Source organism: Lonchura striata, chromosome 1 (assembly GCF_046129695.1).
Source record: "Lonchura striata isolate bLonStr1 chromosome 1, bLonStr1.mat, whole genome shotgun sequence".
Lineage (NCBI taxonomy): Eukaryota > Metazoa > Chordata > Aves > Passeriformes > Estrildidae > Lonchura > Lonchura striata.
The window spans coordinates 46,911,965-46,935,950 of record NC_134603.1 but is presented as its reverse complement, the minus strand read 5'-3'; the positions used below and the strand labels follow the sequence as shown (position 1 = coordinate 46,935,950).

The 23,986-nt window shown below is 40.5% G+C and overlaps 2 protein-coding genes across 2 annotated transcripts in view; both read left to right on the top strand.

Moving 5' to 3' along the window:
* Nucleotides 1-804, top strand: part of LAMA3 (laminin subunit alpha 3) — a 106,536-nt gene extending 105,732 nt beyond the window's left edge. The window contains exon 77 of the mRNA XM_031503734.2: nucleotides 116-804. Within this exon, the coding sequence (XP_031359594.2) occupies nucleotides 116-261 (146 nt within the window). The 3' untranslated portion in view covers nucleotides 262-804. The remainder of the gene's footprint in view (nucleotides 1-115) is intronic.
* A 17,696-nt stretch (nucleotides 805-18,500) lies between these two features.
* Nucleotides 18,501-23,986, top strand: part of TTC39C (tetratricopeptide repeat domain 39C) — a 36,570-nt gene continuing 31,084 nt past the window's right edge. The window contains exon 1 of the mRNA XM_021551513.3: nucleotides 18,501-18,842. Within this exon, the coding sequence (XP_021407188.1) occupies nucleotides 18,709-18,842 (134 nt within the window). The 5' untranslated portion in view covers nucleotides 18,501-18,708. The remainder of the gene's footprint in view (nucleotides 18,843-23,986) is intronic.

Genomic DNA, 23,986 nt, shown 5'->3' with positions numbered 1-23,986 from the left:
TTCCAAAACAAAGGTCCCATCCATTCATATTCTCCTATACAATTTCCCTTTACCATAATTAATGTTCTTTAAAATAATTCTTATTAACTTGGTCTTTCCACCTTGTTTTTTGTAGCAAATTTGGACACCCTGTGGCTTCCTGTTGAAGACCCATTTTTTGGCTGTCTTCGGAATATTACCATCAATGACAAACATGTCTCCAGCAGGAGAATTTCAGAGGTTCATGGTGCAGTGAATTTGCACGGGTGCCCAGAGAAGTAACTCTGCTGTTACAGTTGTCGTGCACAGATTGGGCTGTGTCTGCTGAAGAGCTGTGTGGATTCCCCTTTGCTGACCAGCATCAGGCTGCTTCTTCTGAACAGCCGGTGAGCAAATGCATCCTCTGGATGTGGACTGTGCCAAAGCAAATGAAATGTATTTGCTTTGACAAACTCCCTTTTAAATGTCATTGATTTCCAAGGTAATCCGTTGTGCCTTTTGAGATATATGCAGAAAATTGCATATGCCCTACTGGGCCAAATTCTGCTCTCATCCAAAACAGCAGAGACTTGAGCAACTCCACTGTCTTAATTTTGGAAATTTTTCTTAATGTTGGCTATCTTGAGAGCAAATTTGATTCATTAATATAAAGAATTTTATAAAAATATAAATATCTTTGGATTGTTGCTTATACAGCAATGTACATTGATGTTAAAAGTAATAATAATATAAATGGAGTTTGAAGCACTTTAAGGAGTGAAACTCTGGGGGTTTGTTACAAAGTTAGGAATTGTGGGACCAAATAAATGCAGTATGTTCCTAAAACCTTTCATTTTCTTGTTTGGTTGTTTTAACCAGGTGGGTTTTCAATGTACTTTTTAGAAGCTGCTAAATCCTGCTTGCTTTGTGCAAATATTTCTGTAGGTTTAAGATGCTGATTTGCCTGAATAAGCAGGTAGCCATCATCTCTGCATCTCTGCTCATCACGATTTGATTATCTAAAAATCTCAAAAAGAGGGCCATTTTTTTGCAGTCTTTAGAGACCGAGTCTCTTCCATAGGCAGCATTTTTTCCTAATGAAATGAAGAAAAGTTTTATCAAGAATAGCAGCTGCATCTGCTACAATTATGAAGTACAAATTACAGGACTAACACAGTAAAAACTGTTTTCTTCAACATTCAAATCTTTGTTTTGTACCTGATTGTGACCCACAGTGGAGGGCAGGGAACCCACTTTGCTTTATTCTTCTGAGAAGAGAGCTGGACTGTGTAGACTTGACATGGCTTCTTTTTCCACTGCCATTCAGAATCAGCATTTTGATAATTTTTTTTATCCCCAATGCCTGATGCCAACTCTCTTTTGCAAAGTGAAAAAATAAAAAAAAATGAAAATAAATTCTAAGGCTGGTCCTCAATGTAGAGAGGCATGCAGACAAATTCTCCTTCACTCCTAATGTTCCTACTTTCCCCTGCCTTCTTCTCAATGTACAGCAGTGTGTCCTCAGTGTGTTTGAAATGAGGTGCAAGCTGGACTAACAGAAGCAGATGACAGATCAATAGCCCTTATGATTTTGGTCATTATTCCCTTTGCAGGGTGGCAAAAGTGTCAGAAAGCTGTTCACACCAAATCTTGTGTTGCTTTCCCTTTTATGGCACCTCTTTCACAGGCAAATCTGTGACCATGCAGAAGTTTCTGAAGTGTAAAGCCAGTGTTGTGGGAATGGGATGCATGCTGGGACTCAGGGCTCAGAGGGAGCAAAGGATTTACATGTAATAGCAAAGCACTCTCCTTATATTATATATATTCTCCTGTACAGCAATCTGCCACATGGGACAGCAACAGCCATCACGGTGGAGGTGATGGGTTCAGAAATAATTTCCTGTGATAGCAACAACTGAATCCTTTCTGTTTATAAAAACTCAAATACTGCTCAAATACTCAGTTGACCAAAACTGTGAAAATACGCAATTTATTTACTGGCCTGAATTGACACTAATAGTTTCCAGAAGGAGAAAGGAAGAGCAATTAAATTTTATCATGCAATTCTCTAGTAACCTTCCCTCTCTCGTGCTCATCAGAGAACTCTGTGAGGCAGATTTTCCCAAACCACAAAAAAAAAGCCTTTTCATTCTTCTCTTACCACCCTCAGTAAAACAAAGACAAAAACCATGGCAAAGATTTTTGCATCACAACCTGGAGCCAGTCCTGGATTTCAATTTCCTTCCATTTGATTTGATTTTATCAGAAGTAATTTTAATGCTGACAAAAAGAAATGAAAAATGTATAAAGACTTGAGTAACTCTAAGATATATTGATCAGTAAGTATTAATTATAATATGATACTACTTTTGCACAACAAAAAAAAAATAGAAAAGTCTCTGGTATTAAGGTACTTTGTAGTTGCTTGGGTTTTTTCCCCCACAGTTTTTTGTATTGCTTCCACAGAGTCAAACTGTCATACATTGTTGGTACAATGACTAAAAGCCAAGTAGAGTTTCAGGTTCTGTACTTTCATATAGGTAAATCTATATCAGACTGAGGAACCCTTAGTAAAAATGTTTTTCACAGAATATTTTGAGGTGGAAGGAACCATCAAGTATCATCAAGTCCAGTTGATGATCTTTACATGAGGAAAGAATTTGTCCTGTTTCAATTGATGAAGAATTTTTATTATTGAAGAAATTCAAATGGACACTGTGTTACAGCTTTTTTTAATTGTTAGAAGTAGTAGTCCAAGAATTTCATCATCAGTGTTGGCATTTGACAATAGCTTGCATTAATTATTTGCTTCTTTTGGCCATAGCATTTCAGGTGTGCCCCCAAAACTAGCAATTCCCATGTTAGAATAAAATACTCACACATGAGAGGCTTTCCCTGTAACATTTCATTCTACAGTCATTTTACTAATCAAATACCATGTTCTGAGAGTGGATGGCTAAAAAATGCACACTCTTTAACAGCATGTTAGAGTTCTTCTGAATCCCAAATCAATTACAGAATGAGAGCGGATTTCCACTCTACACTAAACCACATTTGGTATTGTTAGCATCAAATCTCTCTCTTGTCCATTTGAGTATCAAGGGCAAAGGGTTCTCATCCAGTTAATTTGGATTAGATTTAATAGGATCATGTTATCTGAGGTGGATGACACCAAGGTCTGTGAGTTTCCATTTATTATAACTATAAACCACAGCCAGATTATTGGCAGCTGAAAGACAGAAAGCATAACATTGAGAACTGAGAGCAAATAAAATGAAATAGATCACAGGGCACTGTAGAAGGAAATACACATTCATTGCAGGAAAAAAAAAGTGTATATACATGCTAATATATAAGAAAGGAAGACATTGCCTTTTCACTTCTTATAAATGACTGTAACATAAGTTTATAATAACAAAAGCTTTCAATTAAAACTTTTAACATTCTGTCTGTACCTGAGCTAAGGTTTTGTGCATTTGTTTCTGTGGAGCTTTCATTTAAAACACAGAGCCATTGACCTTTTATGCTGTCACCAGCAACATGAATTGGGCAAGCTAACTTTCTGTGGTTTTGTAACCACTTGTTTGAGTCACCTGTGAGCCAATTCATTTTAGCTTTCCAACCTCTTTGCCTCTTCGTAAGTCCTGCATGGTAATTTTTTATATATGGTATTTTTTATTATTATTTGGGGTATTTTCTCCCTTCTTCTTCCTTTCTGCCCTTCATAACATAGCCTTGAAAATGCAGTCATAGTGAAAACACTATAAATGTGTTATGGTTTTGTAATGGACTCTTACCATGCTTTTTGCCTCTTACCATTCTCTTTGTGGTTTCCTCATTTAAGAAAACCAAAAACCTCCTGCATCTTTCTCTAATGATGTAAGGAAATTTAGGACACAACCTGCTGTAAATCTGTCTGCATTTTCTAAAAATACATTAAATGGACATCCCTGGCAAAAGGGATGTTAAAGGGGATGGTGCTATAATACAGTATTATAGCTTCACTGGAGACATTAAGGCTGCAAAGCAGAAACATAAACATCCTTTGTGCAGTTGGCTCAGACATCTTAAAATTGCAAGAGGTTGGTCATTGCCTGAGCTGCAACGAAGCACCCTCTGAGTATAAAGAATTGCAAGTAAAATAACCAATGAGTTCTTATGTTCTGTCAGTTTAGGGGATCCTCTGTAGCAATAAAACCAGATTGTGACCTATTGGTCATATTGTACTGTGTCTCCTGCTTTGCAGCTGATAGCATAAGATGTTTTTTAAACACACTCCTAACCTTGTTTTACACCTCAGCCAGTTAACTGTGTTTCCTACATTCCTTCCAAATGGGAAGCACATGTGAAATGTTCCATGAGAAACAGTTTCTTTGTTAAGGTGTCACTGACTCGTTGAGAAAGATGGAAAACTGCTGCATTGTCACACAGAATAAAAAGAAAGAGAGTTGGCATCATGGCCTTTTGTCTCTGTTCACTTATATTTAAATTGTGAGCAACAACAGATTTCTCCATTGTCTGGGAGCCTGTGTTTAAGACTTCTGTCACAGGAAGACTATGCACTGGTAAGAATGAATAATTACATTTATTATTGTGTCAGTAATTTATAAAATATTATATATCATGGTTTAGGAATGGTGCTTCACAGTTGAGTGCACCCACTGAGACTCTCCCAAACCACACTGACACTTGCCCACTCTTCCTTTCCGCTGCCTTTCCTGGTCCAGCAGGTAAAGATCACAGGTTGAGAAAAGAAAAATTTACTGGAAACAGCAATGAGATAAGAAAATGAACAATAATAGCAACAATATGAATAATGAAAATATACAAAGAGAGGGTGATTCATGTGCAAAGATGCTCACCAGAGACCCCCAAGACAAAGAACCATGGCAGACAATGCATGTTTTTTTTAACCAGAAGCCCTCCCGTACAGAAGCCAGAGTCCCTTACCCTGCTCCTGGCAATGACATGAGGTGGTATGGAATAACCTCCTGCCATGCCCCTTCAGCCATGCTTCCTCAGCTACTGCAAAAAAATTAACTCTGTCCTGGCCAAAACTAAGGCAGTACAGAAAGGAGCTGTTAGAATTTACATCCAGAAAGAATTATTCAGATCACCTTTTGATTCTGAAGACATAACAAAGAAAAACATTTTAAAGGATAGAGAAACAAATTATTTTGTGTTCAACCAGCTCTTGCTAATACAGTTTTAATTAACAAGGTTAATTATTAGTATAATAAGCCAAAATCTATCAGCATGAGATATTACTTAATAGAGGAATTGTATAATCAGGTAACAGCACCTACCATGAATCTTAATTCTAGATCCTGATTACTTTCCAATCAGAATTACTGTCCTGATACTACAAACCTAGAGAACCAGTACTATGCCGAGGCACTTACTCCTGTGCTGAGGCCGAGGGCTTCAGATAATAAAATTTACCTGAGAACAAGGTGTCAGATCAGTAATAAATTCTAACTTTCCCTTTTCTGCACTCATTTAAATAAAAGGTAATGACATATCCCCAGGGCCACTAACCTAAGCAGTAAAGAAGCTAAAAACATTGTGAGCAGTTCTCCAGGAAAACACATAGGTATAATCCAAAGTTCAGTGGCTTAGTGGAAAGATTGAATCAGTTCACAGGACTTTCGTTCATACACCTTATTAAAACATGCAGTAAATCTTACCTACTGTTTATAAAAAAAGTATTCTAATATATTGCCAAGGTTTATAGAGAATTGTTACTGCAGATTAAATCTGTTTGTTATGTAATAAAGGGCAGGACACAGTCTCCATAAAACCTAAGATAATCCATCTAATGCAAATATACATAAATGGAAACTTTACACAAATTCAAAGGGTATTTGCATCAGCAAGAAGAGTGGAATCAAGGACACAAGGCAGATAACCATGAGTGGTGAAGTGGTGAAGGCAGTGCTGGGAAGAGATCTCAGAATGCCTTTTGTGAGCCACTCAACCTGGATGCCAAAGATCCCACTGAGACTCAGCTGTTTCCTACGCTGCTCAAAATCAAAAGTAACTGCAGTCATCGCACTATGCCTTTACCAAAAGAAAAGAAAACTCTTCCCGCAATTTCATTATTCCTGCATGCAGAAGAGTAGTACCAAATTTCCGACTGATCCTTGTGTTTAGTCAAATTCTTGTAACTTGATATTGGCATGTTAAAGGAAGCTAATGTTCCCAAAGCAGAGCTACTTAAGAGGACATTTGATCCCTGAATCTATGTATATTGCATTTATCAGAAAAGATGAAACAAATCAACATGTCATATATGCTCAACACAAATTTAATTCGAAACAGACACCACAAAACCACTCCTGGTCATTACTGTTATTGAATTAAAATGGAATGAAAAGGTTAAATCTTTCAAAGAGACACTGCATGCCATCAGACAGGATAAAGGCCAGGTGCCTGATTGGGATAAATCGACACTACTCTGTTGTTCCTTGATTTGGACAGATAGGAGAAGAGGATCTATGTGTGTTGTGTTTGTGTAGTTTTGTGTGTTTGAGATGTTGGGGACACAATGCAAAGATCTTATAAAACAGTTAAAACTAGGAATGTTACAATTCACTTTCTGTGAAAAAATACAAGTTGTTTTTTTTTTTTTTATGAGTGTTAAAAAAATGCTTAAAAACGAGATACAAGCCTAGATGATGGACAGAAAGATCTTACAGTTGAAGAAGAAAAGTAATACAGGAAAAAGCAAGCCTTGGTACTTCTCAGAGAGTACTTACACTGTCAAAGGATGTGTCTAAAGCAGAGAAGCTGTTAGAAACTTGTTAATTTGACTGGACAATTTTATTGTGGTTTAGTGTGGACAATTTATGTGGTTACAACAAGGAATACAGGCCCTGAACCCTTGAACCACCAGGCCCAGTACTGCCCTCCTGGGCTGCTCCTGTGTGGCATCCAGGGTGTTCCAACATCTTCTCAGCCCAAGGGAGGGCTGTGGGCTGAGTGGCTGCCTGCACCCTTTCCCCAGTGCTGAGGGGAAAGGTTTTTCTCAGGCTTCCCCTCTTTCCTGACCAGATGCTCAGTCTGTGAGCAAAAATACAAATCTCTGTGATGGGGAGTTCAGAAAAATGGTCAGCCAGGCCAAGTATATGATAGGAGGAAAACATCACGGAGCTGCCACTCCTGACCCTTTTTTATTTTGCTCTCTGACCCTTTTTCTTTTGTTTGCCGTACTCAGTATAATGGAAGGGAACATCTGGACTCTAATGACAGCAACCAAATTTGCATGCATATAGCAGATAATTAAGCACGTGTCTATCTGCAGCTGCAAACAGCAATTAGTCTTAAGATAGCTTTGCACACCCCTTCCTGCCTATTCTTCTGTTCCCTTCAGAGGGCTCTCTCACGTGTGCATCTCTGAGAGGCACTGAGTGCTGGCCTCCTTTTCATTTGTGAAGACAGTTGTGCAGCTGAGCTTAAACCCTTCAATATAACTTTGAATAGGATGAACTTCCTCTGATCTATCAATTTCCAGTAGAAACGGCTTTCTGCATAAGGCATGATGTGGTGACCCAAATCAAAACATCCGTGCTTACATCCCAGCATTGCTGAGACTATAAGCAGATTTCATTCCTAGTTCCTACTCTTAGATCTGAGGAAACTGAGCTCTAGAGAGTCACTTCTGACTGCTGATGTTTTGTGTGGCTGTCTCTTGCCTCTCTGCAATTGCCCACAGCAAATACTGCCTTCCCTGCTTTCTGCAACTAGGAAGAAGTTTACATTTGCCCTATAGCCTCCACCCCAAGGCCATGAAGGGCATTTTATAACATCTTGTCCTACCTAGTAAATACATTTATCCTGTGCATGTCTTAAGTTGTAGAGTCCCCTGGTAATAAAACTATAGATAGCATTTTGTTGCCTCAAACAGGTGCCCTCATTTCTCCTGTGATAGAGTCAAATTTTCTAGACAGGTAAAATAGAAGCTGCTCAGCGCTGCAACTAAGAGACACAGTTTAGAGTAATTTACAAAGCAGAGAAATTTTCTTTGTTTGCTGAAAGCCAAAGACGGCATTGCAAATTCCTAAATTTCAGGCTCTGGCATAATATTTTTAATTTATCTGTGTGTTAAAATGGAGTGTAGTAATAGGGTGGAATTCAGCTGGAGAAGAAAGGGCTGGAGTGTAATCAAAGAGACCCCAGTGCCTCAAGCAGGGGTTAGATTCAGTGGAATGGCTTCACAGTCTGGACAACAATGATTATTCCATGTGACTCTTTGCATTTGTTCATTGTATGACCCAGCTGTCTGATCATGTTGTTGAGGTAAGAGTCTACGTAATGCTGTCTGCTGGGGAATTCCTGTACATGTTTGAAATCACTTTCTTGGGTATAATATGTGATGTTTCCATTGGATTTACTTCTGTGTGTTAGTAAAATGTAGGCATTCCCAGCTATAACAAATTCACACAAATTGCAGAAAGTGTTTGCATCAAGTAGTCATTTGAAAACAAAACTGCAGTGTCAGAAACTTATTAAGGCATAGAGATCTGCTGGAAAACAAAAGTTTGCTTCTATATAGATAAAATGAATCTCCTGTGTTTCAGTGGGCAACATCAATGAGGTTTTTTGTGAATGCCCTGTAACAGCAATGAATAAAACAACCCTGGTTGGCACCAAAAAGCACTGTAACACTGTCACATGCATCTGCACTTCATGCATAGCTGTGCTTACAGGAGCACGTTCCACCACCAAAACTTGACAGAATTGTTAAGGCGTTTACTATTAGGATAGGTGAACTCATTATTTTTCATTTGGGAAGCCACAGAAATACGTGGGTATTTCTGTCCCAAATACATGTAATACATGTATTTTGTAATACATGTCCAGATATTACAAAATATGTGGACCTATTTGATTTTAAGCAAATGGAATGTCTAGACAGACCTGGGTGCATACAAAATCAGCCAATAGCACTGGTAGCACCCACTTCACTTGAGTAAGACCCAAAGCATTTGTGGAGCAGTGTGTTTACTCATCTCACAACTTCAGGTGGACAAAAATTGGTTGTCTGCTCTAGGCTATCTTTCTGTAATTAGTGGAGGAGAGTTAGTAGTTATCTCCAAACAAAAACACACCCAGACACCATCTCAAACATATGCTGTAAGAGCACATGGCAGCAGCCAACCTAGCTCTGGGCTCCAAGCAAGAAACCCATTGGACTTACTCCCTGAAGATGAATGCAGCACTTGATAGTACTTTAGTCCTCAGGAATACTCAGCTCACCTTATGACCCAACTATAAAAATATCATTGTGTGGTATTGTCAGCAGGCCACAGAGAAGAAAAGAACTAGCCACAGGAAATTGCCTCCTGCTTCAAATTACAGGGAAAATTTGACAATATAAATGCTTTTGTCACTCATCCTTTTCAATACTGAGTCACCCAGACACGGTTAGCTTCTGGCATCTCCATATGATGAACTACTTTTTTCTGTGCTTTGTATGATTGGAAGCTTGAAAATCTAAGAAGAAAACGTAGGTTGAACCCAAATGAAAGGCACATAAAGAGATGTGAGATAGAAGGCCTATTTATGCATGCTTGTATATGTACAGCCCCTCTAAAAATAGGTAAGTGCAAGAGCTATCAAAATGAAAGGAATGGAAAGGAAAACAGAGGAATGTTTGCTGGATGAATTGCAGTAGAAAATAGCATTTGAGTAAAAATGCTAATGAACTACTGAAAAAAACGGAAGACTGTTTTCTTGTGCTGTGCCTGGTAGATGAGCTCTGAAGAAATGGCTTGCAGTAAAAATACAGCTTTTCACACTGTATTATCCTGGTTATTGCCATGCATAACTCATGCATTACTGGTTATTGCCATGCATAACTCATTTTAGCCATAACAATGGCTAAAATAATTCAACTCAGTTTAAGGTACTTGCCTTGTATGTAGCTCTCAGCCTTACAAAACGTTTTTGTCAAACAATTAATTGTGAGTCAGTACAGGGTAAGTCACCCAATGTATGGTTTTAAAAGGCACTGTGCTTTCAGAAAGGCAGGAGTGCTTTCAGAATCCAAATATACTTTAAAAAAGAGGGTTATTAAATTTTATATTAAGCTGTTACTTTAATAAAAATCTTGTTGCAAGTTAGGATTTGTAAGTTACTTCTGTGGTTACCATTACACACACTCAGAATCTTGACTTTGATGTCTCCCTTTATCTGCAATGCAGTGTTTTGCTTGCAGAGCTGCCACTTCCTGTAGTGGGAACTGATTCTGGTAGTTACTGCTTCAAGGAATCTATAATTGTCAATTTTCCAACTCACATACCTTGATTAACAAGTGCCAAAACAGGAGCATATTATAAATTAATTTGTAAAGAATATGTATACCAAAAAAATGGCCTGAGTTTCCAGAAATAAGGGTAAGAATGGAAAACCTAATGGTAAGCAAAAAGAGAAATCACTTCTTATTGTAGTGAATAGGAACTCAGCTGCATGCTGCTTATTTCATTAAGTACTAGGAGGCAACACATACATTCCTGTGTTGCTAATTTCATTACAGAACTGTCAGCTCTAGTTGGTCAAGCAACAGCTCCCAGTCTCTTAAATTCTCTTTAAATTTAGGAGACTGAGAAAAATTTGTTGGCTACAAAAAATAATCTCAGCAAATGACAAGAGTATACTTTTTATGTCTGCTTTACAGTTTTACACATCAAAATGTGAAAAATCTTCCATTCATAGCAACTGGCATCCCATTCACTTAAATTAATGTTCATGACTATAGAACAACAACTTAAGGCAAAGACTAGAATGAAGATTATTTTAGCATATGGCTTTATTTAGCTGTTGTCTCCAGATAATGCTGGAACCTGCGAGTATCTAAATAAATATACTGCCTAAGTACACCCTTAAAAGAAGATGAACTCTTCAGGTTTATACAAATGGACACAATTACTTTTCTTGCTGATTAAATTCTCTAAATTAAATGGTACAGCTAGTTATTTTCTTGAGTGAGCAGCAAAAGTTATCAGACCAAAACACATTTCACAGATGAAAAGCTAGTATCCAGAAATAAAAACTTTGCTATCTGAGGTAGCATCTGTCTCTCAATATGGTTTCTAGGTTTTTTTCTGACTTTTGATATATGCTGCAGATCATACTGTTTCTTTTAAAAGCCAGTTGCCACCTCTATGTATGCAAGCCTCAGAGAAGAGTTTTGTAAAGAACAGAGCACTGTGCTCCAGAAGACATATTTAAACTCTCAAAACATAAGGAAGAGAAATAATTTGGGACAAAGGCATCAGTAGTTAAGTAGGTGTAAATACAAGGGAAGGAGCTCACCATCTTTGTAGGTATGGTTTGTATGTACACTGCTGACAGAGCTGCTCCAATGAACATGTCCTGCTTGGTCTATTTCAGTGACAGAAAGCCAAAATGCTTTAGTGTGAGGCACTTGTAGACCACCAAACATCTTGATGTAGCATAGGCATCAATGTTGATGCACAAAATTATTGGGTATTACAATGCCATCAACAGATATGAGAACCAATGCATGGACAATTTAAGCAGCTTGCTGGAAGGCACTGGTGAAGCATTTTCCCTCATATGTGATTGACATATGACTGTCATGGGACAGTGGTTTCTTGGACCATGAAGTACTCCCATCTAAAATTGTACAAAAAATGCGAAAACAAGCCAAAAGGGACATCTGCACAAGAATTCATTGTTTGCAGTTTTTACTAATGCCAGGAGTGGAAGATTCACAACTCTGCTGTGGCTGCTTCCTAACCTCCTGCTGAGCTCTCATCTGCCTTCATGGGTTGTACCCAACCATCAGCCCACCAGGCCTTCTTTTCCTCATGCCTTCCCTTCTGTTTACCTCAGCTACTGGGCATTGCAATTGTGATGATCTTTCAAAGCAAGGAATTTAAAGCTAGGTCTTAGTCTCCTCTAAATGATTACCTGGACAATCTGACTACATAAGCTTGTGTTTCATGTCAGGGAAAAAGCCTTTCACCAGTGGGGTCTGCTGACATTTTTGTCACTAGAATTTTAAACAAAATATTCCCCACTCTAAATCTAGGGAAAAAAAAAAAATAGAGGGGCAAGAAATGTAGATTTCAAAACTGAAAAACAAATGTGATACCTAACAGCCAAAATAAAGTCTCTGTAGCTCAATTCTGTTTAATGGCCTTTCCATTTCTGTAGCAAAAGACTACAGAAAGAAGAAAGTGAAAACTGTTGAAATGCTACCTATATAACACATATAATCCCAAAAAGTCACAAATGGAAGTAGAAAAGTACAAAATGTTTCTGACAAGTGTTCTTTAAATAGTCTCACTTCAAACCACATTATGCATCAAGCTGCTTGACACCTGTAGGAAAATATTTACTGCTAAAATAGTGAAAGAAAAATAAGCCTTAGTAACATATTTTCTTTATTATGGTCCAAACAATTCAAAATACGTTTTACAAGGGGTTTTGATTACTGTAAGTGACAAGGACTGGGGAGTGCACTAACACAAAGGGTGTTTATTGAGGCTGATATGTGTGCCACAGGTTATCTATGGCCTTGCTGGTTACTTGCTTCTCATCACAAGCTTGAAAGTACAAAGGCACATCCTCACTATCTGAGTAAATGGTTTGTTGACAAATGCTATACAGTTAGATACATGTACATGTATATAGAGGAACATATAGAAAAAAAAAACTTCACAAATTCAATTGGTCTGTGAAGTGGCTTCATGCACAAATGAACGATGCAGGAAAACTGGAGGGCCCCTCCAAAGTAGATCAGCAAAAATGATTAGAGGTTTAAAATGTAAGACCTGCTTTTGAAAGGTCAAAACTGCTATTTGTTGTAAAAATTGAAGGACTAACAGGGCCTCCCTCAATCAAGAGCCCATGATGTAAAAACAAGGGACAAATAATGTTCATATGCTGCACTTTGTGCAAGGCATCCTACCTCACCTTCTATACCCAAAACCATTAAGCTCACCTGTTTTAATTTACCACTAACCCCCTGCTTCTACAAGAAAGATGCATAGAATTGTTTTCCTTGTACACTGGAGCAAGAACATGAGGGAAATAATCTACAGACCCTCTATACTCAAAGTATTTCCAGGATATTCAGAAAAGGTTTTTCTTCTACCATTTAGATGAATTTGGTCTGACTCTCCAGAAAGGACTGGGCTAGAACTGGTGGACTTCTGGTGATCCCTTTGGGCTTTAAATTTCCTGCTGCATAGCAATACAGACCAGGTATTTTTATAACCAAATGTAGATCCGAACTCTGTAGGAAGTCATCCTTCTGAAAGTAAAACATTTTGAATTGGTTCTTAAAAATTCAAGTGGCATGATTATTTTGAGTGGAAGTATTTCCAATTAATTTTTATAAAACAGGACAGCATGTGGCTGCTGCCTGAACAGAGCAGCTGTTAGTATTTAATACTTGTGTATTCCTTTGTTTTCTCCGGAACTGTGTGCATATGTTTGGCCATTAGCACATTCTGGAAAAAAAAATCCAATACTAAAAAGCCCTGTTATTTAGCATTCTTTATATAGCAAAAATTATACACCTTTATATGCTTCAGTAAAAATAACTTTGTGTGACTGAACATCAGTTTATCCAATATATGACTGATTATACATTCGGTCCAGAGCAACAATGTGTGTATAAAAAGAAACATTATCCAATACAAGCAAATATGAAAAAAGAAAAAAGTCTTACTTGTTCTGTCTCATATATCATTCTTCTGTTTGAATTTCCAAGAACTTTACCTGCTCTGACCCCGCCATCTCTGTCATTGCTCTGCTCAGAAGTGACACAGCACAGTCTATGTTACAGGCTAAATGAGAGCAGTCACAAATCAGTGCTCAAGAGACCAGGACTAAAAGATCAGTCACCCTCTATCTGATATAACTCACCATACACAAAAGGCTTCCTGAAAAAAAAAAAAAAAAAAAAAGGCAGAAAAAACCAGCTTGTGAGAGAAAGGAGTAGTGGATTCTGAAGTAATGTCCACTGCAAAGAAATAGTGGTTATTCTCCTTATTGTTATTACTGTAACTCTCTTTAAATAAACAAAGGGTCAAAGGACTAATTTTAAGTACCCTTGGAATACTTCGGGTGAAGAGGCTCATTGACTCTGTTCTGTTTCACCAGGTTATGTATGTATATTCCTTGTCTATTAACAGAACAGACAAATCGTTTAATGTGTGTGGCCCCTCAGGCAGGGTTTAGCCCTCAAAAGGACAATGCATATTAATCGGGAAATGTCAAGAGCCAGCTCTGAAGATTAGCTTGGCTTTGTAGTATTGTATGGAAAATGCATGATGATAACCGTTGCTGAGCTCACCACTCATAAATATTTAAGTGATCAGACACAACAGACAGGCATCTTTATTGTTCAAGATCAGACGTACAATGTGAGGCACAAAGCACAAGAATAAGTGACTTTAGCTACTTTAAAAGTACATTTCCTTAGAAATGCATTTGTGAACTTAATATATTTTCTTCCCATATTCAAAAAGGGAAGATCCCCCCATTTATATATTCAGTAGCCGTTACTGGCAGTCACTGACACAGCTAAGCCCCCTCTGATGATTTGGAGAAGATGGCTGTACTGTGGATTGCAACACCCCTTCATAGCCAACAATGGGACTGCATCTGATATTGAACTAGAATAGCAAATCCTCAAAAAGGAGTTCAAAATTACAGAAGCAGATTCTGCAGGTTTGTGTCTGAGATTCAAAAAGTGTGGGAGATGTCTTTATGATTTAAATAATTATTTCCAGCATGTTACATTCATACACAGTCACATTTTCTGAAAAAACGATTTTTCTTTACTGAAATAAGCAGTGATTCAAACTTAAATGTTGATTGTCAAGTATTCTAAATCAACTGCTGTAATTCCGTAACCATCTTAAAAACTGCAAATTTTACCAGGCTTATTGAGGTGTTCCAGGACAGAGGTAGAGTTTTGAAACAATATAGGTAAAGAGAAACCTAGCAAAATCAGATTTAAGGCACTCTGAGACAGAAACAAGGGGTTAGGTTGCTGCTTCCAGACACAGTGGAGAAGAGCCCTGAGATAAGTGGGGCCTAAATGATGGACTATGAAAATGATATTAAAGAAAATACAAATATAGACCTGCCATTGGTTTTAACTCTTTTCCCTCTGATGCTTTAGATAAATCAATATGCTTTTCTGTAATATTTTTTTTCCTCCTACTCCAACTTCTGCTATTCTCTCTTGTTTATGAGTAGGGCTAAATTCCGGTTAGACTGTGGAGGAAAAACATCCATATTTTTTACTCAGAGACCAGTGTGTGACAACTAACAGGACTTCTCCCTGTCAGAAGCACAAAGACAGGGCAGAAACTTGGAAAGCTTGTCAAAGGGAAGAGCAGTTGAGTATTCAAAGGTACAGGCTATCTTGAACTACAACAGCAGTGTCATGCCAAGGGGATGCAATACCACCATAGTTTTATATCCCTTATGGGACGTGATATTGCAGCCACATTACCTTCCATTTATCTAACAGCTTCTGGGAAGCTAGAGGAAAGGTCTTGGAAATTTCAGGCCAGTTAGTTTATTAAAATTATGATTCTTGCTCACCAGTGACTCCACTGTCCTTAAGCAATTACAAATCAGTTGCCGCAACCTTTTTTATGAGAGGCAACAGGCCATAGTAGCACAGGTTATTCAACACTGCCCTGCAGGGAGATGTGAACTGAGGGGAAAGCTAGCCACTGACTGACCCCTCTGCTGAAATTGTTGGCTGATGACTGCCTATTTTGCTAATGATAGCACACTACCAGGAATTTAAAAGACAAACACAAAAAACCTCAAGAAAGATGCTTAGAGTGTTGTTGGACTGCAAAGTCAATGTAAGCTTTGATTGGCACATACAAGTCATCTATTAGTCCTGTTCACTGTGGTTTCCTCGCTACCTTGGCCATTTTTAGCAGGATGAATCAGTGGTACCACATCCTCCATATGAATCAAACTAATTGTAACCCATCACAAGACCTCATCTGCTCTTATAAGGCAGGGAGATCTACAGCTCTGCTGACTTCCATTCCAATTCTGCAGGAAAACAAGGTTGCACTGCAGATCACAACAACATGGGCACTATAAAACTGCTGCTGCTCAGCTGATGAAGTCAAACTGCATATGTCAACTTCATTAAGGAAGGTGTGTTCAACGTGTTACTTGTCTACTTGAACAGCTGAAGTGCAGTTTCATTCTGCTTTTTTTTTTTTTTTTTTTCTGTACACTTATAACTGTGTTTCTGTAGAGTTGATTCAACTATTCACATCTTGAGTTTGAAAATGAATAGCTAGCTAGTGGGTACTTATAAAAGTATTTGTTACAGAAGAGAAATTATCAGTGCCACCCCTCAGCAAGGTCTGGAGCAACTGGGTACTAGAAAGATGATCTCAGAAGAATTCAAGCTTCTTGTGCATGTGACCCAAACCTGCAGGAAACACATAGCCCTGCAATGCTATTACTCAAACACAGGGGCAAAGAAATAGGAGTGTAGCATTGGAGAAATGGAGTAGGTGTTGCACAAAGGACTTGGCTCCTTTCTGCTCCTCAGAAATAGTACTTGGAGGTAGGAGTTAGCCTATGACAAGTTTTCAGGAAATCCACAAGAAGATTCATTGCCTCTTGATTGATTGCATCTGACAAAGTGAAAGGATATAATAAACTGCTCCACCATTAACCCCTGCCCACAGAATCCTGCCTGGCAGATAATATTACAGGAGTAATTGTTTTCATTTGGAATGCAGCGTCTTGAAACAGAGAATAAGGGCAGTGCAACCGCAACTTGCGATTTTCTTTTGGTGAGGCTGCTTGCATTTCTGGAGTCCAAATTTCACAAATAACCTGTAAACACACTAGAGAATACACTGTTCCCTACTCATGCTGTGCTGACTTTCTAGAAGCCCTTTAGGATTTCTAGGCTGTGTAGACCATACCATTTTGGGGATGTGCATTGAAACTGAAGATGTGTCCTCTTTCAACACCCCGTGAGTGTCCAGCCATGCTCAGTGAAACAGAAGGGCTGGAAATCAGCCAAAGGATGCGATTCACACCTGACAGGCTGCAGAAGCCTCCCGGCATTAGGCAATCCACACCTTCCAAGAATTGTTGTTTCAAGAAGTTATTGGTACAAAGTATTTCCCGAGGGGGTGGTAGCAATTCCCACAAGGCATGTACGGAAACATGGCAACTTGATTCAAGGGAAAACAGACCTTTTGCTTGACAGGGAAAAGAGGTTGCTACTAAAAGTAGTGTTTGGTCCCATCCTTTTCTATGCTACAAAGGGGAGGTGATGGACGTCTGAGTCTTAAATTTTTCTCAAGAGCAACTGTAGCACTCTTCTAGCTGTCAGGAAGCAAGAGCAGGTTGTTGGTATTAGCCTTCGTATGCAGCTAAATTTAAGCACAGCAAAAAAAGCCTCTTCTTGCAAAGAAGGACAAAAACAACATGGGTGTATTTTCAGTGTCCAAGTACTTGGCCATTTTGGGTTAGAATGGATACATTTACACAAGAGTACTTTCTCACCCAAACTGTGCTTGGAAATGCCTGCCAGACTAGCTTGTATTTGAAAAAAACTTGCAATTACTGATTTTTGCAGTCAGCATCACAGGTAAATTCACATTGCAAATCATGAAGGCATGTGTAAAGAGATTGAGAACAAATTCCTAGAAACCTTGTTTCCCACACTTGCACTGAGGAGGTCACAAAGTCACCATTGTATGAAAGAGGAACTTTTACTCTCTGTTCTAGTGACTGCAGTCACTGAATAAAACCACATATAATAATAAAAAAAAAAAAAACAAAAAAAAAAACCAAAACAAAACCACAATTCTCTGGAAATTGAAAGCCACATTATCTATCAGAGGAGGACTTTGTACTTCTCTTCTTCACACTCTAGGGTTGGCTGCAGCCTCAGCTGGTACAACCCACCATTAAAAACCGCAGTGGATTTTGCAAGAAACCACAGGATTGTGGAGGGCAGGAGGTGAGTGGCAGCCACATGTGCCTGTGCGGTGCCGGACAGCAAAGCAAGATGAGGATGTGGCACTCAGTGCTATGGTTTAGTTGATGAGGAGGTGTTAGGTCACAGGTTTGACTTGATGATCTCAAAGGTCTTTTCCAACCTAGTTCATTCTGTGATTTTGTGAAAAGGTCCTTCATCCAGAGGGTGTTTGAGTACTGGGACACTGGCTCTCCAGGGCAGTGGTCACAGCATCAAACCTCAAACCTGCCAGAGCTCAAGAAGCCTTTGGACAATGCCCTCAAGCGCATAGCGAGATTTCTGGGGTGTCTGCGCAGGGACGGGAGTTGAACTCGAAGACCCTCGCGGATCCCTTCCAAACCACGGCAGTCCGCGACCCGCAAGGCGCGGCGGAAGGCTCCGCGCTCGGGGCCGTCAGCGCAGCCCCGCCCCGGGCGGAGCCGCCCCGCCGCCGCTGCGCCCCCGGCCCCTCACCCGCCGCGGCCCCGCGCCTGCGCGGCCTCGTGGCGGCGCCTGCGCGCTGGGCCGCGGGGCAGGCGCCGCCGCTTTCGGCGCGTTCGCGGCTGCGGAGCGGCTGCGGCACCGCCGAGTTCGCGGCTCCGCGGGTACCGGGCGCCCCCGGCTCCTCCCGCAGGCACCGGCTGCCGGGAAAGGCTGGGCGGGTAGGCACTTGGGTGCGTAGGTAGGTACGTAGGTAGTAAGGTAGGGGAGTGTCGGCTGGGTCCCGCTGCCTCCTCATCGTCATGGCCGGCTCGGAGCAGCGGGAGGACGGGGAAGCGCCGCTGCCCATCGAGGATTCGGAGCTGGCGCTGGCCGGCATCAACATGCTGCTGAACAACGGCTTCCGCGAGTCCGACCAGCTCTTCAAGAAATACAGGTCAGTCCCGGCCGCTCCCCGGGCCCCGTCCCTGCGCGGCTCCTCCGCCCCCGCGGGCGGGAGGGGAGCGGGCGGCGGGGCCGGGGGCGCGGGGCCCGGCGCGGCAGCCTCGCCCTGCCCGGCCCCTCAGGGTCGGTGCTGCCGGCCACTGCCGCGGGCAGCGCTCTCGTGGGCAAGGGACACGTGTGTTTCACAGAATCATAGAATGGGCCAGGTTGGAATGGGCCGCCGTGGGTCATCTGGTCCAACACCCAGCTCAAGCAGGGTCATCCTAAAGCGCGTGGCACAAGATTGTCATCTGGTCCAACACCCAGCTCAAGCAGGGTCATCCTAAAGCGCGTGGCACAAGATTGTTATCTGGTCCAACACCCAGCTCAAGCAGGGTCATCCTAAAGCGCGTGGCACAAGATTGTTATCTGGTCCAACACCCAGCTCAAGCAGGGTCATCCTAAAGCGCGTGGCACAAGATTGTCCCCAGACCGTTCTTGAGTCTCTCCAGTGGGGAGACTCCACAAGCTCTCTGAGCGGTGTTCCCGTGCAGGGTCACGCACCCACCCACACAGTAAAGAAGCTCCTCTTCATGTTCAGGTGGAGCTTCCTGTGCATCAGTTTGGGCCCATTGTCTCTTGTCTTACTGCTTGGAACCACCTGGACAGCCTGGTTCCATCCTCTTGACACCCTCCCTTTACATGTTTATTCACATTGACGAGGTCCTTTCTTCAGTCGTCTGTTCTTGAGGCTAAGCAGGTCCAGTTCCCTCTGCCTCAGGCTTCCAGTCATCCTTGTTTCCCTCTGCTGGACCCACTTTTGGCATTCCATAACCCCTTTGTACTCAGGAAGTTAGAACAGGGCACTTCAGATGTGCCCTGACTTCACCAGGGCTGAGTAGAGGGGCAGGATCATATCCCTCAACCTCTGGCACTGCTCTCTCTAGTGCATCCCAGGATTGCTGGCCTTCTTGGCCACAAAGGCTCGGTGGTGATGTGTGGTGTGCTGTGGTGTGCCTTGTGGGAGGAGTGCAGAAGGGCTGAGCAGGGGTCCTTTGGTAGCACTGTCTGCATTTGGCTGCCATGTATGTGTAAACAGACACATGTGGCTGGAGATATGTCTTGGGGGGTTTTCGCTCTGGTGCTCGTGTGTGGTCTGATGCGGCCCTCAGTGTGCAAAATGGGTAGCAACAAAAGGTCTGTGAGTGCTGCTGTGATTATCTTTGGGCTGTAAGATTATGTTCATAATCCTCACATACATCATGTCTAGGTTTTTGCGTTAAGTAGGCATCTGGTAGGAGCAGCATTAGTGCAGCTGTGTAAGTCAGGCTTAAAGAAAAGGTTGCCCCTGCCTGTCCTTGCTTCTTTTCTTAGGACTAATGTCTTCCACTGGAGCTTGAGCTGCTGTAATTGCACATACTAAATAATTAATATGCACTATAATGCTGTTGTCTGTATGATTAAAAAGACTTTGACTTAAAATAGAACTTCATAGTGATGGTGTACTTACATATTTAAATCTTGTTTACAGAAAGGATGGTTGGAAGTGGAGTGCAGGGATTAAGACATATTAAGAACGTTCCACTTAATAATAACAACGGAATAACACTTTATTGTGTACCTGCAACAGGTTAATATTAAATGTGTCATTTTGTGTCCAGTATATACTGCTATGTTACGCAAAGTACTGTTGTGTAGAACTAACTGGAATATTGCAGGTGGCAAGCAAGGTCCAATTCTGCATTCCTCACATGCATAAGCATGAAGTCCACCTCTTTAACCCAGCACTGCCAAGACCACCACTAAACCTTGTTTGTAATTGCCATGTCTGTGTTATGTGGAGTTGCACCCTATGAGTTACTTGTTGAGTATTTCTTTATTTTGAAGCACTCAGTTGTTCTGTGTATCTAAGGAACGTGTTGGTTTTGGTTGCATACTTTTGTCTTGTGTAATTGTTTTAAGGTGCCAGTTACAGAACACTGTGGTTTCCTCACCTCCACTTTCGCTTGTGCTGTGCCATTGCTTTCTCTCAGTAGTGTGAATCTGGAATTAGTCTAGGAATTCTAAATATGTGATGCTTCTTTTAAAGTAGTACTAGGGAGTAAAATTGTTAAGATTCCTGTTCTCAAAATGCAGTTTAATCCTCACTTGAAAGGGTGAATAATGATTTCTTCTGCAAACTTCTCTTGGTTATCTAGAAGGTTATATTACTAAAGATATCTAACTGCAGAAACTTGCCAATCTTTTTTGCCAGATGCAGACTTTTCTTTGTTTGATTTAATCAAGAAATGGCTCTTGAGTTCAGTGTACTTTGTGATTGTGGCTTTTAAACACACCCTGCAAGGAGCAGATAGGAATCCCTTCATAAGATTAATAGTTCATGGTTCATAAATTGATACTTGCTCTTTTGGGCTGGAGATTTTCAGAGTAATTTGAAAACTTTGTCATTCATCCCAAAATTTGTAGCAGGTTTCCTCTTGCTGTGAACTAATACACCCTTATTGAATTGCAGATTAACTGTCTGTTGAGAATTTGGATTTCATATAGGAGAGAAGATGCAGCAAATTAAGCTCAACTTCCTATAAACCTGAATTCTGGAGTCATTTGCAGTGGGGGCCACTTGTTTCTCCCAAGAGTTTTTGGTTCTGTGCTTGTCTTGAATGTTTTTTTTTTTTTTTTGCAAGGACTTAAGCAGTGCCATTATGTTTGGTTGCATGCAGTCTCAATGAGTGTGTTTTTGTAGGTGTGTGCTTGGAATTATGCAATAGAACCCATCCTAAATGGGGCTGGTAAGCCAAACGAGGAGGTTTGAGAAGCTCTCCGTAATGTAATATCAGTATTTGTAATTAATGGTACTAGAGGTCAAAGATGTCTGGTGGCATGCAGCTTTTTTAAACTTGACATGAGTCTGTGTTGCCTGTATTTCAAGTGACCTTTCTTGTAGAAAGTGTTGATTCTAAACTACTGCCTATGCAGGTAGTTTAGCTCTTTTTAAGAAGCTTAACAGTTATTAATGAATTGCAGAAATGAAGAATGGAGGTACTCTGCAAAACTTCAGTTTCAGTAGCCAGATCACTTAAACTACTTACAACCATTTCTTAGAAACTGCTGGTTTTGATTCTGCTTCTTTAAATTCATTTGCCACCTGAAAGATCTTGTGAAGAATTCAAATGAACGCTTCTGTCTTTATGGGGCAATAAAGCAACCTTGTCTCTAAAACAGGTGGTATGTATTTTTCTTTGCTCTTCTGCATTTTTGCATCTTCCAGAAAGTATTCAGTATTGAACTGGAGTATTCTTTTCCCTCTTGTAGCTTTGAGGATTTCTAAGCATATAAGAAAGAAACTGTCAAAAGAAAGCCGATTGCTGAGCCTAAAATCAGTTATATTTGAAAGCTGGTCATAATAAGGAAATCAGGCTTGGAATTGCAGTTGTGTTTCATACACATATCCACACCAGTAAAGTCATGCCTATGAAGAGTGGTGGTATTTTGAAGTCATGTGCCACAGAATCATTATTTCTATATTGGACATGGGAGAGTGGTATTTTGCCTTCCGGTGGTTACAATACAACATGTAGTTGGAACTGCGTTGACTATCGCACTAAAGCACTTAATGATTTATCAGGTGTTGTTTGGGAGTATTTTTGTTTTAAATTATACTTGAGGGAAGATACAAGGGTTTGAAAAATCATCTACATGTAGCATGTATATCTGCATATGCTTTTTCATGAGTTTTGGTGGTTGTTTTGTTTTTTGTTTTTTTTTTAGAAGTCCAGATCCTGTACCTGCTGGTGGTGGTAACATTCTGATCATGAATCAAATACCAGTGGATGTGGTATTTTTATAGATCTTTACTAGGCAGCACCACTGTCCTTAGTGCTTGTAGCCATATTAGGTTCCCTCAGTGCTAACTCATATTTGAAACTGTCAGATATCAATCTTTGTATTCAGCTTGAATAGTGCTGACTTTGTCCTAGTTCTCATCAGTTTAAACTTTTGAGTATCTATGGAAGCTGCAAGAGGTATGGAGGTGAACCAAGGACATAGACAGTGAAGATGGAGCCCTCAGGTGTCAGGATGGTACTGTTTTGGTGAACCACCCTGACTCTAGCAGGAAAGCTGAACTGGAATATTCTTTCTCCCTTTGTAGTTTTGTGGATTGCTAGACATATAAGAAGGACAGAAACTGTCAAAAGAACTTAATTTGTTGCCAATTCTTTGCTTCTTAAGAGCATTTGCAATTCAGAAATTATTAAAAACTTCCTCCAACTAAGACAAGACTGTGTTAAAGCCAGGAGTTTTTCATTGAATGTTGACTCACAACATAAATTTGTCAAATTATAGAGTATCCTAAGTTAGAAGGGACTCATCAGGATCAATGAGTTGAACTCCTGGCCCTGCATAGGACAACTCCAAGAATCACCCTATGTACCTGTGACCATTGTCCAAAACACTTTTTGGACTTTGTCAGGCTTGGTGCTGAGATCACTTCCCTGAGGAGCCTGTTCTGATGCTCAAGCACCCTCTTGGTGAAACACCTTTTCCGATACCTAAACCTAACCTAAACCTTCCCTGACACAGCTTCATGCTGTTCCCTTGAGTCCTGTCGCTGGTCTTGAGTGAGAAAAGATCAATGTCTGCCCCTCCTCTTCCCTTCAAAAGGAACTTGTAGGCTGCAGTGAGGTCTCCTCTCTGTCCAGAGAAGCCAAGTGACCTCAGCCACTCTTCATATGACTTCCCTCAACGCCCTTCACCACCACCTTTGTGACCCTCCTTTGGATGCTCTCTGATGGTCTTGTGTCTTTATTATATTGTAATGCCTAAAACTGCAGAGAACATGAGCTGAGGCTGCCCCAGTGCAGAACAGACAATTGCATCCTTTGACTAGATGACAAATCTGTGTCTGAGCACATGGTTGGCCCTCCTGGCTGCCAGGGTATAAATCATAAGATCAGGGCTATTATCTCACAAGAAATCCAACAATCTTCTCTCTCCTACCAAAGAAACATTTGACTCTGCATGAATGGTTCTAACATCTGAGAAGGCTTGGTATAATTTCAAACTTCCATCTTAATGGAAAGAGAAATGCTACAAAATTACAAGTAAAATGTATATAATAAGTAATGTATAGTAATGTCATATCCACAGAAGAAATTG